Genomic DNA, 15,580 nt, shown 5'->3' on the forward strand with positions numbered 1-15,580 from the left:
TACTTTAAACCTGGACACAATGCAGCAAAATTAAGGTGTGTTGTGCCCTGTAAGAACCATACCTGGGTTTTCTGCCTGCCATACAAGTAAAACAGCTATGCCACATCTGGTATCTGAGATGATCACTATGGACAGTGCTGCACCACATGAACAGTCACATGTGCTCAAGCAGAGTGAGTATATATACGTCTAATACAGTGCTTTGTTGCATGAACACTGAATTTTGACACTGAGGTATGGAATGTATCGAGAAAACTTTCAGCTGCCTGCTTCTCAGACCCACATAATGCCTGAGAAGAGTACCGCCCCTGGGAATTGAATTAAAAGCTGTCACAGTGGGCAGATTCAGTTTTAGTTCTACATTTTTCCATGTCTTGGAGGCTTGACTCAAAAGCTGGAAGAAAGCTTCAAGTAACACTTCAGATTAACAGAGCAGACCTCTCCTAGAAAGTTCCAGAGGTCTCCGATTTAGGCAAAAAACGGAAGGGGCTTTCCCTGCTCAGGGTATGCGGAGGAAGAGACATCCAGACTCAGTGCCTTTCTACCTGATGATTTAGACTGCATCCACAAGGTCAAATGCTATTTTAAACTGAAGCATTTAACTCATCCAACTGAAGCTATTCCACTATCCTGAAATGCATTTCAGTTTCAGCAGGCTACAGGGAGAAGAGGACAATGAGAGATTGTGGTCTAGCAGTTATGCACTGCCTAAAAGAAGAAAAATCTGCATTTACAGCCTTGATCCAAGCACTGCTCATTTTACTTTAAGAAGTCCATATTTTATGTATTGCAAACCTGAACTTTTCAGAAACCTTTGTGGCTATTGTTTTTAAATACACTGCTATCTGATTATGAAAGTGAACAGGATAAAGGAGAAACATAAAAAGCAGTGCAGCCTTTTTTTTCCCCTCCTACCGATTTCTGTAATGCTTTTTATTTCCTGGAAGGTCAGAATGCCAATTCATGTGTCTATGGACAAGTTACAGTTACCAGCTGCTAGTGCTTGAAAACATTTAAAATGTAAATTAGAATGGTAATAATTGAGAATCTGGAACATCAAAAGCTGTATTAAAAAAAACCCAGAAACTTCAAGGGAAGTGGGCTGAGCAGAAAAACAATTTCAAGCTACGCAGTAATCAAGATGCATTTAAAAATTTTTAAAGTAAGAACTGTTTTGTGTTATTTGACCCTTTGAGGTACTGCTTTTTTGGTGCACTTGTAAGTATTTTCAATGTTCTTCCTCATGACAGAAAGTTACCAACAGAACCCTCTTACTTCTTTTCTAGAAAAGCTGTCCCCAAACACTTGTTTACTGCATCAGATGATCTTAGCTTTAAATTAGCACTCCCATCCAGTTGTACACGGGAGTCACGTCGACAAATGCAAATACACTTACAGGTAACTAATAGCTATTAATTAACCAGCATTATACTGAATAGAATTGTAACTATGCTTAGTAAGTTTCAGGTTTATCTGCTCACAATTTCTTAAAACTGCTTCTGAGCCATTTATACAAAAGTATTACCCAAAAGGCTAATAGAATACTCTGGCATCCAAAGTTTAGCAGAGTTGAGACTTATGTGAAACAGATACTGAGCTTTGGTTTTTTTGGTCCTAGTAAGATTGCAGCTTGTTTTTTTATCTAGCAAAAATTCCATATACTTCCATCACAATACACAGAAAACTTTAACATTTTCAAACTAAGGAAAACTGAAGTCAGTCCCCCTAAGAATCAAAGCACTATAGTGCAGTTTTGCACTCAAACTTAAGTTTTTACCTAATGAACAGGAGCTACTTTTGTTGTTGACATTAGAGGGCAGTGTTGTTACAGTATTATTTTATACTACACAAATCAGCAGCAGAGCTATATGCCTTTTTCTTAAAAATAAAGCTTAATAAATGCGTGCATTTCAGAAAGTCAGCCACAGTTTTCTGTTAAACAGCTCATAAAAAATGAACAGGAAACCATAATTAAGAGTATGCAAAGTGTTAAGAAAAAGAGGTTTCTAAAAGAAAGATGTTTAAGCTATATTTATTTGTAATAGCTGTTACTGTATTGCCTTTCCATCAGTGCCACTTACCACAGGGCCTCTCCTGCTTCTTCTTTCCAGCCATTCATGCTTCCAGGCTGGCATACACGTTGCCTTGAGTTTCTCCCTGATCATGCGCTCTTCTGGGCGGTCATCCATCTTCTGCAACCCCCTGAGGGTTTCTTTATTCTCCATGTCACGACTACAGCAAAGAGAAAATAATATAGTCATAAACACAATTAATTTTAGTTAAAGTATAATACCACAGCATTCTTAAACTTTGTGCCATCCTATTCTCCCTCTCCTTACAATGCAGCTGCTAAAACATTACTGCCAACTGACTGCAGCAAGCCTTTTAAGAGTTACGATTAATTTGCTAGTCTGCAATTTGCAGCAATTCCTGTTTTGAGAGCTATTTCTTTAAAATTTGTGTACTGTTTGTAACATTGGACACCCAATAAAAACAAAGGTTTTGGCAAATATTAAACCAATACAAAAATTATCCTATATGTCATGTTATTTACCAAAGGTTTCACAAGTGTTGTGAGGGTTCATGCATTCCTCGGCAATTCAAAGCTTGCAATCTCTATTTTAAAACAATTTACAAAATGAATATAAATTAACGGTGAAAATTTTCCATCTTCATAGGATGCACAAGCATGAAACTATGTATGTAGTGCCTCTTCCTATACATGAACTCTTCCTCAAAAAAGAGGACTTGTAAACTAATACACAGTAAGCATGTTTAAATTGGACACCAAAGTCATGAAAGTAAGGCTAGTGGCCTTGAGAGTTGCTTTCTGAGTGACTGATGACTCAAAAGCTCTTCAAGTCAGCTATAATTATAGCAAAATTCACAGCAAGTTCATATCCGTAAAATGAAAGTGTAATCCATCTAGACTTGTACTTTTTTGACCTACGGCAAAGTAGTTGCTTTTGATTGCTGGCAACAACAAAAAAGCAAAAAATACTGTCAGACGCTGAAAAACAAATATGAACAGTCTGGAAGATTTCCTGATTCTGTTGAGCTATCTGCTAAATCACCAGGAAAACCACATTCTTAAGCAGCAGCACATAATCCCCACCCATCTTCTTGAAGTTAGCCATCTTTAAAAATAAGCAACCTTGATTAAGTCAACTCTTAGAATGAAATTTTTTTTCCAAAATAAAATCACAACTTGAAGTGGAAGATAAGGCTATATAATAATTTAGTTACAACCGCTGCTTTCATGCATGCAGTCTTCAGCTTCTAAAACATTTAGCTATGCAGTTAAAACTACATTTGTGTACTGTATGATGACCTACAACATATTCCCTGTAACATTCATTACAATAAGGTGATGTTAAAATTACATCCCTGATGATGTTAAAATACATTCCTATCTTCATCAGCAATGTATTACTAAGGTTCATTTATCACAAATCTCAACTTAGAAAAACGAGAAGTTTTCACTGGTCAGAGGAGTACTCCTGTTAATTTTTTTCTCTCATTGTAGAGACAAAGGAAACAAAGTACTCCGAGGCAGGAAATAACTCTTCCTGTTCAGTGCTGAAACGTAATAAGCAGATGGATACTGTAAACAAAATACATTTTCTTTCAAGCAAAATCTAAATCTACTGTTAATAACCGATTTTAGACACTCAGAACTGTGTCTAGCAATTAAAGACTTAAAAATGTTTATAAATAGAAACACAATCCACCTAAGAATAAATGTTTTTTCAGAGGTTAAGCATTAATGCTTGCTTAACTTCAAAACTAATGCAAGTGACATAAAAATTATTTTTGCCCCAGCACTGAATTCCATGCTACTGCTTTCTAGAAACAGAGACAAAAAACTAGTGATAATTCATGAAAAACAAAGATTTTATAGCAGGAGGTAGAGTCCAAATGGAGAATGTGCCTACAAGTTTAAAACAGGGGAAAAACTCTTGTGTAAAAAGGGTCAACTTCACATTTTTTCCTCAGTCAAAAAAATCACTTCAAAGACAAAAATCTTTGCATAAGAACAGTACAGCTCCAAAATAATATAGGTGCAAGTGAAAAATATATGAAGTTACTGGGTTTTATATTAGTTATTCCATGGCATGAACCATCTCAGTTGCATGAATACTTTGTATACAAGACAGAAAACACTATCCCAGCAGTGAAAGAATGGCACAGTATTTCATTTGTTCATATAACCATGATTAACTTCCCAACTGATATAAAAAAAGTCTTTTAGAGGCCCTTGGACTTGAATTCATGAACAATGTAATACAACAGTCGAGGCTTCACAATCTGTGCTTGTTCTCTAAAAAGCAGAAGCAACTATCTTCCTCTCATGTGACAGCTAAACCGTTCTACTCTCGCCTGCACAAAGAACTCTTGTGCTTTTCCTCCACGCAGGTGGGAAAGAGCAACCGAGTCTGAAAGCTTTTGCTTAGTAAACCATGGTTATCTTTTTGCAGAATTTAAGTATTATGTGTATTTTTATAGAACACAGTTTCTGAAGTGCTCAGGAAAACTTTGTATTTTAACACAAGCTTGGCTAAAATATTTATTAAATATTCTTATACTGTTGGGTCTGTGGAAAAAGTATTTTTCCTGTGACAGCACAAAGCTCCTGCATACTACAGGACATCCTCATTTTGTGGCCTTGAACCTGCAGGGGTTTTTTCTTCTTATTATTTTTTTAATCTAAACCATACCCCCTCATCTATTCCAGGCGAGCTAGTTTTCCTACATAACAATGGCTAGGTTGCCAGTCTCCATATCACTGTACGTCAGCACAAAATAAAAATAATAAATCCAGAGCGTATTCCACCAAGGACTTGATCCTCCTGGATACAGAGCATTCTGATCTTCATACAGCAAAACCTATTCATGAGTCAACATAACGATGTGCTTAAGTGACGGCCAGGTGGTGCTTTATTTGAACAGCAGTGACAAAGCTAAGGAGCAGGCCAAAACCCAAATCTCAGAGAGCTTAGACCAGGGAGGCTGACATTTCTCAACAGCCCACCTCTCTGCTTCATCAGGAAGCAAGGATTTTGCTCTTAAATGTTTCAGCTTTTCATGCATCAAGCAAAAAAGATACAAGGCTTTTTTCCAGATAAATTTTGACTTTTTGACCCTCAAAAAGGCAGCATTAATGATCTTTTAAATTCTTTTTATTAGTAGTTTTAAACCAACAGACATCAGCTCCTGTATTATTAGTCAAGAAATTCCAAAGAAATGGATTTAAATTATAATTGTAAAGTACTGAGCAAGCTTGACAGTGTGATCACTACCGTTTTTTCTGTGCTCAGTGGTCTGTACATTAATAATTGCATTATTCACTTTGGATTATTTGCTTCATGAACTATAAAACTAAATACAGTAACATTAATGTACTGCATGGAAACAGTCACTGCAACATCTTCTGCAACAGAGAAGGCAAAACATTGTCCTTTGTTTCTGTGTCTTAATTTTGAAGACTTGCAAACAGTAATTGAATAGTTAGATTATTAACCACTTATTCTCTATGGATCAATGATTCAATATTTTAAAACAAGGTATGCAATGCACATGTTATTTAGCAAACTATTGTGAAATACATAAGCAAGATTTACTCCTGAATAGCACAGTAATTTAATACTAATTCTCATCAAGAATTTTCTTACAAAGCTGAATCGTAGCTCTTAATTCATTTTCCTGTGCGTCTCAATGTTTAGAAACAGTTCATCTTGGTTTCTCTGCTGTCTTATTTGGGCAAACAGCTTTATCCAATAGTCATGCTGGACCAGATTTTATTAGCAGTAGGAAAACAGGAAAAAGGCAAGTTCTGAAATGGGAAAGAGTCAGTTCACCAAGAAAGAGAAGCTCTGTCTGCTATACCCACAAATACCCAAACACAGGGAGGAAAAAAGTTATTAGCTGCTGAGTAAATTTTTTTTTTCCCCCCTTACATTTGTCTGAAGCAAGTTAGCAAAGGTAACTTGCATATCAGCAGTGGTCAAACCATGGGTGACCACAGAAAACATTCATGAACAAAAGTGGTCACACAGCAGCTCTATCAGAACAATCAGTGCATTTAACAACAGGTTGTGAGGACAACAGCCCAGAGTTTGATGGAAAAGCACTGAATGAGAAGAAATTAATATGGGAGAAATTATATATTCTGCTCAGTGCAAATGCCATATCTAGTGACAATCAATACTGGGGGCGAGGTTAGATGGGGTGTACAGAGGGGACCTTAACCAAGAATTGGGGGACCTTAAGCAAGAATTAAGAGTATGAGCCCCCAGCTACCTGCAACCCAAGCCTCAACAGGTCCCAAGAATGCTGGGCTAGTCAGCTGGCCTGGAGGCACGCTAGGAGCAGCGCTCAGTGTGGGGAGCAGGGACAAAAGAGTTAGCCATTCCCTGAATTGAGAAGCTCTTAGTGTTTTAGATAACTTCTTGCCAGTTCCAGTAGTTCTCACAGCTCCAGTAGTGCTCACAGTTTCTCTTTTGCCATTAAGTATTTTTAATGATATCAAGATCAGTAAAAAAATCACATCAAGATGGGCAAGGCATGGTCTGTCCTCTTGCCAGTCTCCCATTCCTTCTTCTCCTGATGCACTACTGCTGGCATCTACCATCTAGCCATTTCTGTCCACCCTAACAGAGCAAGAGACCAGGTATGGCACATTCTATTAAAATGAAAAACTTAATAGGGAACTTTCTCAACCTGGTACTAAATGGCAGCAACTGCCTCTTCATCTAGCCATTTCTGTCCACCCTAACAGAGCAAGAGACCAGGTATGGCACATTCTATTAAAATGAAAAACTTAATAGGGAACTTTCTCAACCTGGTACTAAATGGCAGCAACTGCCTCTTAAAGACAGCATTGGACACACTACTTCATAGCGACTAATGAATCTGGCTTCCTAAAATAGTTACAGGGATTTTAGCCAAATGTTATATAAGTGTAAAACTAAGTTCTATTCTTCTGTTAGAGTACCTGACAAACACAAAAGGGAAAACAATAATCATATTTCTTTTTTCTAGCTGCCTCAGCTTCTCCAATAGCTCTTCATCATCTTCCCTTCAGAATAATGTAGGCTCTCTTCATTTGGCCAACACACCATCCACTGAAGCTCACAAGAAGTATATATGGAGTGGTGCTCTATATCCACTGTTGGCCTTTCACTGACATTGCCACTTTCGTATGTCATTTAGATGAATCACTAACAAGCATTCTGCATTAGAAACACCCATCTATTTACCTCAAATAAACTTGTATCTTCTATGTATATTTTGAAACACACTTATAAACTATAAATACATTTTTATGTTATAAAATACAGAAAAAGCATAAATAGCCCCCAGATGTAATTAAACAGCAAAACATAACACCCAGCAGGTTCCTGTGGAACCTCTGCTGCCCTGGGGATCCCAGGGATCTGCAGTGCGAGAGCCCCTGTTGGAAAAAATCAGGTGACAGCCACTGCTTCTTTTCAAAGTAGTTTTAGAAGCTAAAACATATCCTATTTCTTCCAGAATTTTTCCGTAAAAGGGAAACAAATCTGTACAGAGTGTGAAAACATGAAAGAAAAACCATTCTGTTGTTTGGCTCTAAAATGAGAACTGCTGAGCCTACACCTCTACTAGTTTGGTAATAATCGTTATTTAGTCACAGTTTGATACACCCCTTGTCTTCCCTCCCTGTAAAGTCATTTTATCAAGCATCTCTCAAAAACCAGTATGTCAAAAGATGTATTTGTCAAAGAGAATATTTCACTGCTAACAAGACAATATTCACACGCAAAGTTCTAACTCCACAGACTGAGCCATTACCTTCAGTGGAACCTCACAAGCTCTGGTCAAGCAGGATCATCTCCTCGGTGATGAAGGCTCAACTCTCCAAAGATGGACGTATGGATGTCTAAAGTTACAGAGGTAAACTACCTGCCTGGATTTTCTAGCTCCTATAAAGTCAAATCCACCTACTTGAAGTATGTAAAACATTGGTTGGATTGCTTGCTCGGATGCCACCTACCCATACGTTGAGATTTTGGCACTATTCAGCACCCACTGAAAATTAGTCCTCCTAAAAAACAAGCCAAGAAATATCAGCCTCTGTTTGCAACAGATGCTTGCTACAAAGCTAATGAAATGGGCTTCTCTCTTCTGCATGTTTCTTAAGAAAGCTATCAGACATCTGAAACAAGTATTAGAAAAGCTCCTAGGGCTCTCTAATCCTTCCTGCTGTTATTTAGTCTCCCAGTACCACATCAGATGGATCAAGGTATACACATACTGTGGTATTTTCAAGATGTAAAAATAGCAGTTACGTTACATGACCTCTCAGGCTCTTCACTTTCATACTAAAAAGTTTGCAGCGGAAATCTGGTATTTGATCTCTATAAAACTAAAAGTTTATGCCATTACTGAGCAAAATTTCTCCAAATTACAGGAAGTAGATAATTTAGATTGATACATGAGACCCAATGCTACTAATAATTGTGCAGCTTAATTATTTTCATAGTTTTATGTGCTTGGACTAATATATCTGAAGTGTGATAATACAGCTTACACAAAGATTCATATGTATCATTCAAAGATACTACTGTATGATAAACTTCAGTACCAAACAGAGAACAGAATTCAGTATGCCCAGTTCACGTTATGGCAACTGAAAAGAATACGCAAGTCCTGCCCTCATCCCAGGGCAACATACTACTGGACCCTACTCCAAGAACAGCAGTAACGTCATTAAAAATAAAAAGACTGGAATATGAGTGCTCACTGACAGTCAACTATGTGATTAGTTCATCTACACCAGGTTATAGGATCTCAAGCGCAGGTGTTAGAAAGGGATTTTTCTTCCCCAGGTTAGCTCACCAGAGCCCTCCTCTATTCTCTTGCTGAAGTGTAAGACCAAGTTTTTACTTGGTCATATATCAACTACGTCAACTCCCCTTTTAACAGAATCAAATTCACTGGTACTATGCAGTTTAATCTTGTAGGCACCAAACTGAACTTTGGATTCAGATTCTTTAAGCCTGTCATACCCCAAAACAGAAGTATTAGGTGAAATGCAATTGGCTAAGATGTAGAAAGTGTCAGGTCAGAACAGATACGGTCCTTGCTGATGTAAAAGTCTGAAGAAAGATGGGATTAGAAGTATGATTAAACCCAAAATAGAAGTCCTAAAACGAAGTTCTCATTGCAGATTATTTTTATATGTCCATATATTTGGTATATGAGAACATTCATACTGTTTTGAGTTAAGTGTCTGTCCCATTTTTAAAGAATAAATTACTTATTGCATATTGGATGACTGTCAGAGCAGAGTAAAACATCTCCACACGTAGTGCACGGGATAAAGAGCTTCTCAGACAATTTAACTCCCCTATCTGCAAGAGAGAAGCACATCAGATATTTTATACAAAAAAAAAATTGTATTTTGAATCAGCTTAAGCTAATAGGGATAAGCAGATAAAACTGTGCATACTACATTTCCACCTCCAGTTCGAGTGGTGGAAATAAGATAGCATACAAACAAACAGTAACTTGGACAGGATGAGCTACGTAGAATTTCAAAAGCTACAAGCTATTAAATAATTTCTGGAGGAGTTACCAACGAGAAATGGAATTTAGACCATTCTGGCACCATTCAAAACAGCAGGATTATCAGCAGATACCATATGTTCCAAGATTGCTGCTGGAAAGAGAATTTTAAAGTTCTCTCAGCAAAAGATAATCATAAAAATAAACGACATAAGAAAGCAAACAAAAAATTAAAGGCTTATAAACATGTTATTTCTAGCAAAGAGACATAACATACTCTAAAATTTTTAAGTCTTAATGACTGGTTAGACAGTAAATGTATGTAAGGCAAATGGAGAACCAAACTTACTGTTTTCAAAAATAAGTCAGTCTTTAAAGGATTTAACGCTAACTTCAAAAAGTTATAAAACCCAACAATCTCTGGCCTTACAGAAGGAGAGCACAGAAAGACGTTTAACAGGTTTGCTCTTGTTCTTTTCTGAAGAATGATTTGACTGCCATGTTTCTGTGATAAAAAAATATTTCTCACCACGGTTATATTTGTTTCTTGCGTATACTGCTGACAATTATAACAAGTTATTATTGTCATCTACTAGTTGTACTGAAGTAGCATTTAGAAGTCATGAAGCAGGATCCTAGTATGCTAATCATCTCAATTTGTTTTTTTATTTATTTATCTTGTCTGTGTCTGGTTTTGTTATTTATATTAATATTTTTTAAGCTTATGCTCTGCTTTTTTTTTCTTCTCTTTTCATATTTCTTGTCCATATATTTATCAATCTGAGTTACACCGGGAATTAATACCATTAATATGATTTCTTATGCTATAGGAATAATAAACTGTACTAAATAAGCACTAAGCCTTGCTAAAGAGATACCTGTCTTACTCACCAACACTCAGAGACCCATTCAAAATGTCCTTCTCCTGCAAAGACTCAAGCATATGCTTAATTTTGCTCCAAAAGCCAAAGAGGACTGAACATTTCCACATATATTTCTGGCTCTGGCATAAAGCTCTCCTGGGGTGCAGAAATAAAGTAAAAAATTCCTTGCAAGCCTATTCTGAGTAACTGCTAGGTGAAGAAATACAGCCTTATAGCAACATATTAGAATCCTTCACCCACTTACAGTAGATCCATAGTGGACAGCATATTTCCTATAAGCAGAAAGTCACAGGTGACCTGGCTCTGACCATGAAGACCCAGACTTAGGCTCTTCAGTTCCTTAACTCTCACACATGTAACGCCCTTGCATATATACAGAGTGCTCGGTGCTGTACGGGGAGAGCACTGTCTCCCTGTGCAACAAGGAGACCTTTCGGTGACATCTGTCAACTAATCTACCCACAAGCACAGGCCAAGCACACAGCAACTACACCCACTTTAACAATGGCAGCTACTATTACGAATGCTTATTTTTGTAAGATAATAACAAGCTAGCATGACAAAAAAAAAGACAGGAAAAGACATTCAAAACTTCTGCAAGCATATGGCTAAAAATGGTTATAGTTTCAGTAACTTCTATTCCGGCTTCTTTAAAATCCATAGTATAAAGAGAAAATAAGTGCAGGACTCGTATCTGATGAGGAGGGGAGTATTTAGTGAGGTAACTTAAAAAAAAAAATTATGTCGTTAGCAAGCAATAAAAACAAATTCCATAATAAGCAAATAGGTCTTTGATAACAGAGCAAGGAAGCCAATTGCAGGACAGCAAGTATATGGAATATTCCTTAACAAAAATATACCATTTTTTCTTATCATTCTTATCAGTCAGTATTCCTGATTGAGTTTTTATTTTAAAATTTTGCTGCATTCATATCTCACTTATAACAATGTACTTAAGCTTTTAATTTATAGTAATGCATACTTCTTTAGAAATGTAATTCTTGATACTAATTACAAATTACATAGTGTCAGAGTAAAAATGCAGTGAGCTCACATCCCTTTGATATGGGCCTGGATAAAGAAGAAGGGATATCTTCAGTATTTGCTTAAAAATTGACATAAAAATTGCAGACGCATTCACATAGCGGTGTGAAAGCATAACACTACAGAAGGATCACTTTACAAGAGCTCCAGCTTGTCACCAGTGATTTGAGGAAGGACACAGTGTTCCACGAGAACAGAATTTGATCAGAAAGGCTTTGCATTCAAGTTTCAGTTTAGTCATTCCCTCCCAGGCTTCTAGGCACCATATATTCTCCTGCAAGCAAGCAATTGGGAAAAACAGTTTCAGAAACCATGGGCATCCCGCCATAAAAAGATAAAAATAACATTACATATATCTAAAAAGATGCATAAGCATTGAATTATATAGATAGATATTACACTTATGCAAAACATGCTAATATATGAAAAGGAATAGTCTAATTTCATCAAGACATACTGTGCAACAGCAACTAGAAGCACTATTAAACAGTTACACAGTATCTGAGGGAGGATGTAACAAGTAAGAGCTATTGGGTCAGCTGGATACAATTCTTCCTATCTGTGAAACAATCAAAATTAATTTATTGTTATCTAGTGAGATCTATGTGGTCTTGCTAAGTCCAGGTTCATGAAAGAGTAGCAGTATTTGATGTAAAGTGCAAAGTCTTAGTTTAAAGAGACACTGGTAGTGAATAAAGATGCCTTCATTACCTTCAGATTTCAGTTAGAACACTGACTTCCAGTGGACTACTGCTAACCTTCAGCAGGTTTTGTGGGCCATCAAGCATTCTGTCATCTCTCTGCTTACTAAAACCAGTGCTCAGTACATACAGCTCTACACGCCAGCTACCTGCATCCCACTTTGACCACATTCCCAAGTTCTCCAGACCAATGGCTTCAGTAATCATTACAGGGAAAGTAGTAAGTGAAAAATAAAATAACAAAAAAAAAGCAAACCTACACTTCCTGCAAAAAGTCATCAGATAACATTTTGAATTCAAATCAAGTAAATGCTATGGAGGAGCTGGGGGTGGTGCCTTTCAGCGGTCTACCAGAAAATGCTTTGTCCACTTCTCATTTCTTGCATTTATTTTTGAAATCAAACAGCAATTTTTGATTTAAGGATAGCACTTTTTAGGATTCCCATGCTTCCCAGCTACAAGAAATCTTTTCCTTCCATCAAGATTGTGTAAAGTGATTGTTTTGTAAAAATTTGTGAAGTATCATCACTGTACTGATTATGCCACCACGCCACTTTGAACACTGAAAGCAATTCTGTACCTAAGGAAGTACAGAAAGATTAAAAGACATGACCAACAGGACAAAATAAACCACACTAAGGAACAAACCCAAATCTATACTGATATTCACCCATCTCCCCACTATTGCAGTATTCAAACATTCTGGTATATGTACTTAGATGGTAGTTGGAACAAATCTGTCTCTAACCTTATGTGGGACTTTGAGGCCACAAAATATATTGAAAATAAGTACTAATATTTTAAAATAAGTAATGAACTCTCGATCATGCCAACTGTACCTATGTTTGGCAGAACGATGAACAATTTCTTACTGCTGTTAAAAACCTCTTTGAAAAGGAATGGAGGAAAGTTTTCCACAACTGGAGAGTTCGTCTTTCACTGTGCCTTCTAATCAGCAGCACAACTGAGTAAGAGAGTAATTCCAGTTCATAACTCCATTCTGAGATCTCCTCCCCAAGGTAACTGTCTGGGGTTTGGCTGGGAAGGTGTTACAACAGTAACTGTCATATACTATTGTTAAACAAAATCAGAGTAGCTAAATTTACTCATGTTATCTTTTTACTGATCCAAACGAATCAGGGAAGGAGAAAAAAATTTGCAAAACTGATGAAATTTATAAACTGGAATAAGCACAGGCAATCATGGTACACAAGTTTTGTGGACATACAAGCGAGTTCAAAAAACTATAAAAAGTCAAACAATTGAAACTGTCAAAAATCTCAAAACCACTTATTTCACAAATATCAACAGCAGCACTCAAGTAGTTTTCTTTATTGCCATGAATAGGTATCACATTAAAGTGACTTGTAAGAAAGCTTTTTCATTTATCCTAACCCACAAGCACAAAAAAGAAACGACCATTGTCTTAGAAGAGGAAGTAGTCTTACACTACAAAATAAGTATGATTATTAAAAAAAAAAAAAGGCATTTTCTTGCTTATTGAGAGAACTGTATTCAACAGTATTGGTTATATGATAAGCACCAAAGGTATCTTCAGTGGGATGCATGCCAAGTATACCTGTAAGATAATTATCTAGACCACGGGAATATAGAAATATATGTATACTTCAGGCAGAGAAGATGTTTTCAATGACAAAGATCTCTCTCTCACACATATTAGATTTCCTTAAAAAGGGAACTTCAGAAACAGAATTACAATGATGCACTTAAAATTCAAGTTTGGCTTTATCTGGGACTTGTTTTTAAATATTTAATACTGACCATCATCAGAGATGGAATAAATAGAGTATTTAGTACTTTACAAGTGCACAATGTCAGATCCTTCTTTCAAACTATCTGCCCCTTTAAAGTTCTTACTTCATCAGAAATTGACTGTCAGCATTCAAGCTAAAGGTTCTGATTTTCTGTATGTTGTTGTCCAGTTAAGAAATCAGCTACATTTAACACCAGTGATACCAATTTTTCTTCAATCACATACCACCTACAACTACTCAGGCCATCTTTCAAGTAGCTGATAGAATAAGCCTGGGGCCCACTCAAGCTTTTCAATTAAGACAGTCAGAGCAGAACTGCAAGAAAGACTCCAAACCATGAACCACCAATCAAGGAAAATTTGGGTAAAAATTGCCATGCAGTCCATCCATGCTACAGGACCCTGCAAGGTATAGATAAGAAGCAGTTTTAACTTTGTGCAGTAGCCTCAAGCATTGCTTCAGCTGAGATAGCAGCACTCAGTGAAGTCCATGGCTTTAAAGAAAAAAACACATTAACTCACAAGTGTACTTTCAGATTTTTAAATTGCTCTCCCACATAGCCCAAAAGACAAAGATTGTGTTTGTTCTCCAATACTATACATTAGGCTTTTGTGGACTAGTCGTGTAAGCCCATCAATGCAATCCTCAAACATCCATCTGCTGTCCAGAATTGTGTTTGCCCTCTACCAATCAAGTCTGAAATTTAATGGAACAGTTCTCTGGAATTCTGACCATATCAATAAACTTACATTAAGAAATCCAAAATATTAATAGCAAGGTCCTTTCATGAATATTCCCAATATAAGGAAGAATGCTGAGATACTCCTGTATGAAGTTCACGATGCCTAAGTATTTACATACAGCAATGGCAAGGTTTCCTTGCTTCATCCCTGCGTTCCCACCCAAAGGAACTAATTTTAAAAACTGATATAAAAATATGTGGCAGGCTATCATGAATCATTAATGCTTACCTGAGCTTTACAGTGAAGTGAAAGCAGTGTACTGCTTCCCTGAGACCAGAAAAACAAAATGTACTAATGCTTTTATAATGGTAACTTTACTAATAAAAATTAAAGTATACATAAAAGTAAGCTTTATCCAATGTGGCAAAATTAAAATCAATGAAAACATTTTTGATAGGTTCAACAATCACTTAGTTACACATACATGCAAAGAACTTCGACAGTTTTCTCAAACTTCTCATGATACATGTTTGAGACAGTTGTATAAACAAAAAAGAGATCTCCTATCATCCATCTGGAAGATGACATTTCACTATTTCATGAGAAGCAAAGACATATTGAAATTAAAATAACAAGGAATTAGGTTTTCTTTAGAAGGCTTTCTTACCAAGCCCAAATTTACAGCATGGTTTCCAAATGTCATGATTTGCAGACTTTATTTTTCATTTTAAAATTATACCTTCATACAGAGAAGCCTTGCTTTTCTTATTTTTACAGAATTTGTGAAATATAACTAAGCTATAAACCCTGGAGAAATGTGTAGGCCCCTGGTTCAGGAGTGCCTGTTCTAGAACAAAATAACAATAGAATCAAACAGCAACACTGACTTTTTTTTTTAAGGTGTCTTCCATCACTAAGCAGATTTGGAGACTAGTTGGAGACTAGTA

General features: G+C 36.6%; 1 protein-coding gene across 2 annotated transcripts in view; it reads right to left on the reverse strand.

Annotated features, from left to right (window-relative positions):
* Positions 1 to 15,580, reverse strand: part of MAP3K1 (mitogen-activated protein kinase kinase kinase 1) — a 64,830-nt gene that overhangs the window by 24,492 nt on the left and 24,758 nt on the right. For both annotated transcript variants that reach the window (XM_075137848.1, XM_075137849.1), the window contains exon 2: positions 2,082 to 2,232. In XM_075137848.1, the coding sequence (XP_074993949.1) occupies positions 2,082 to 2,232 (151 nt within the window). The remainder of the gene's footprint in view (positions 1 to 2,081; positions 2,233 to 15,580) is intronic.

Source organism: Calonectris borealis, chromosome Z (assembly GCF_964195595.1).
Source record: "Calonectris borealis chromosome Z, bCalBor7.hap1.2, whole genome shotgun sequence".
NCBI lineage: Eukaryota > Metazoa > Chordata > Aves > Procellariiformes > Procellariidae > Calonectris > Calonectris borealis.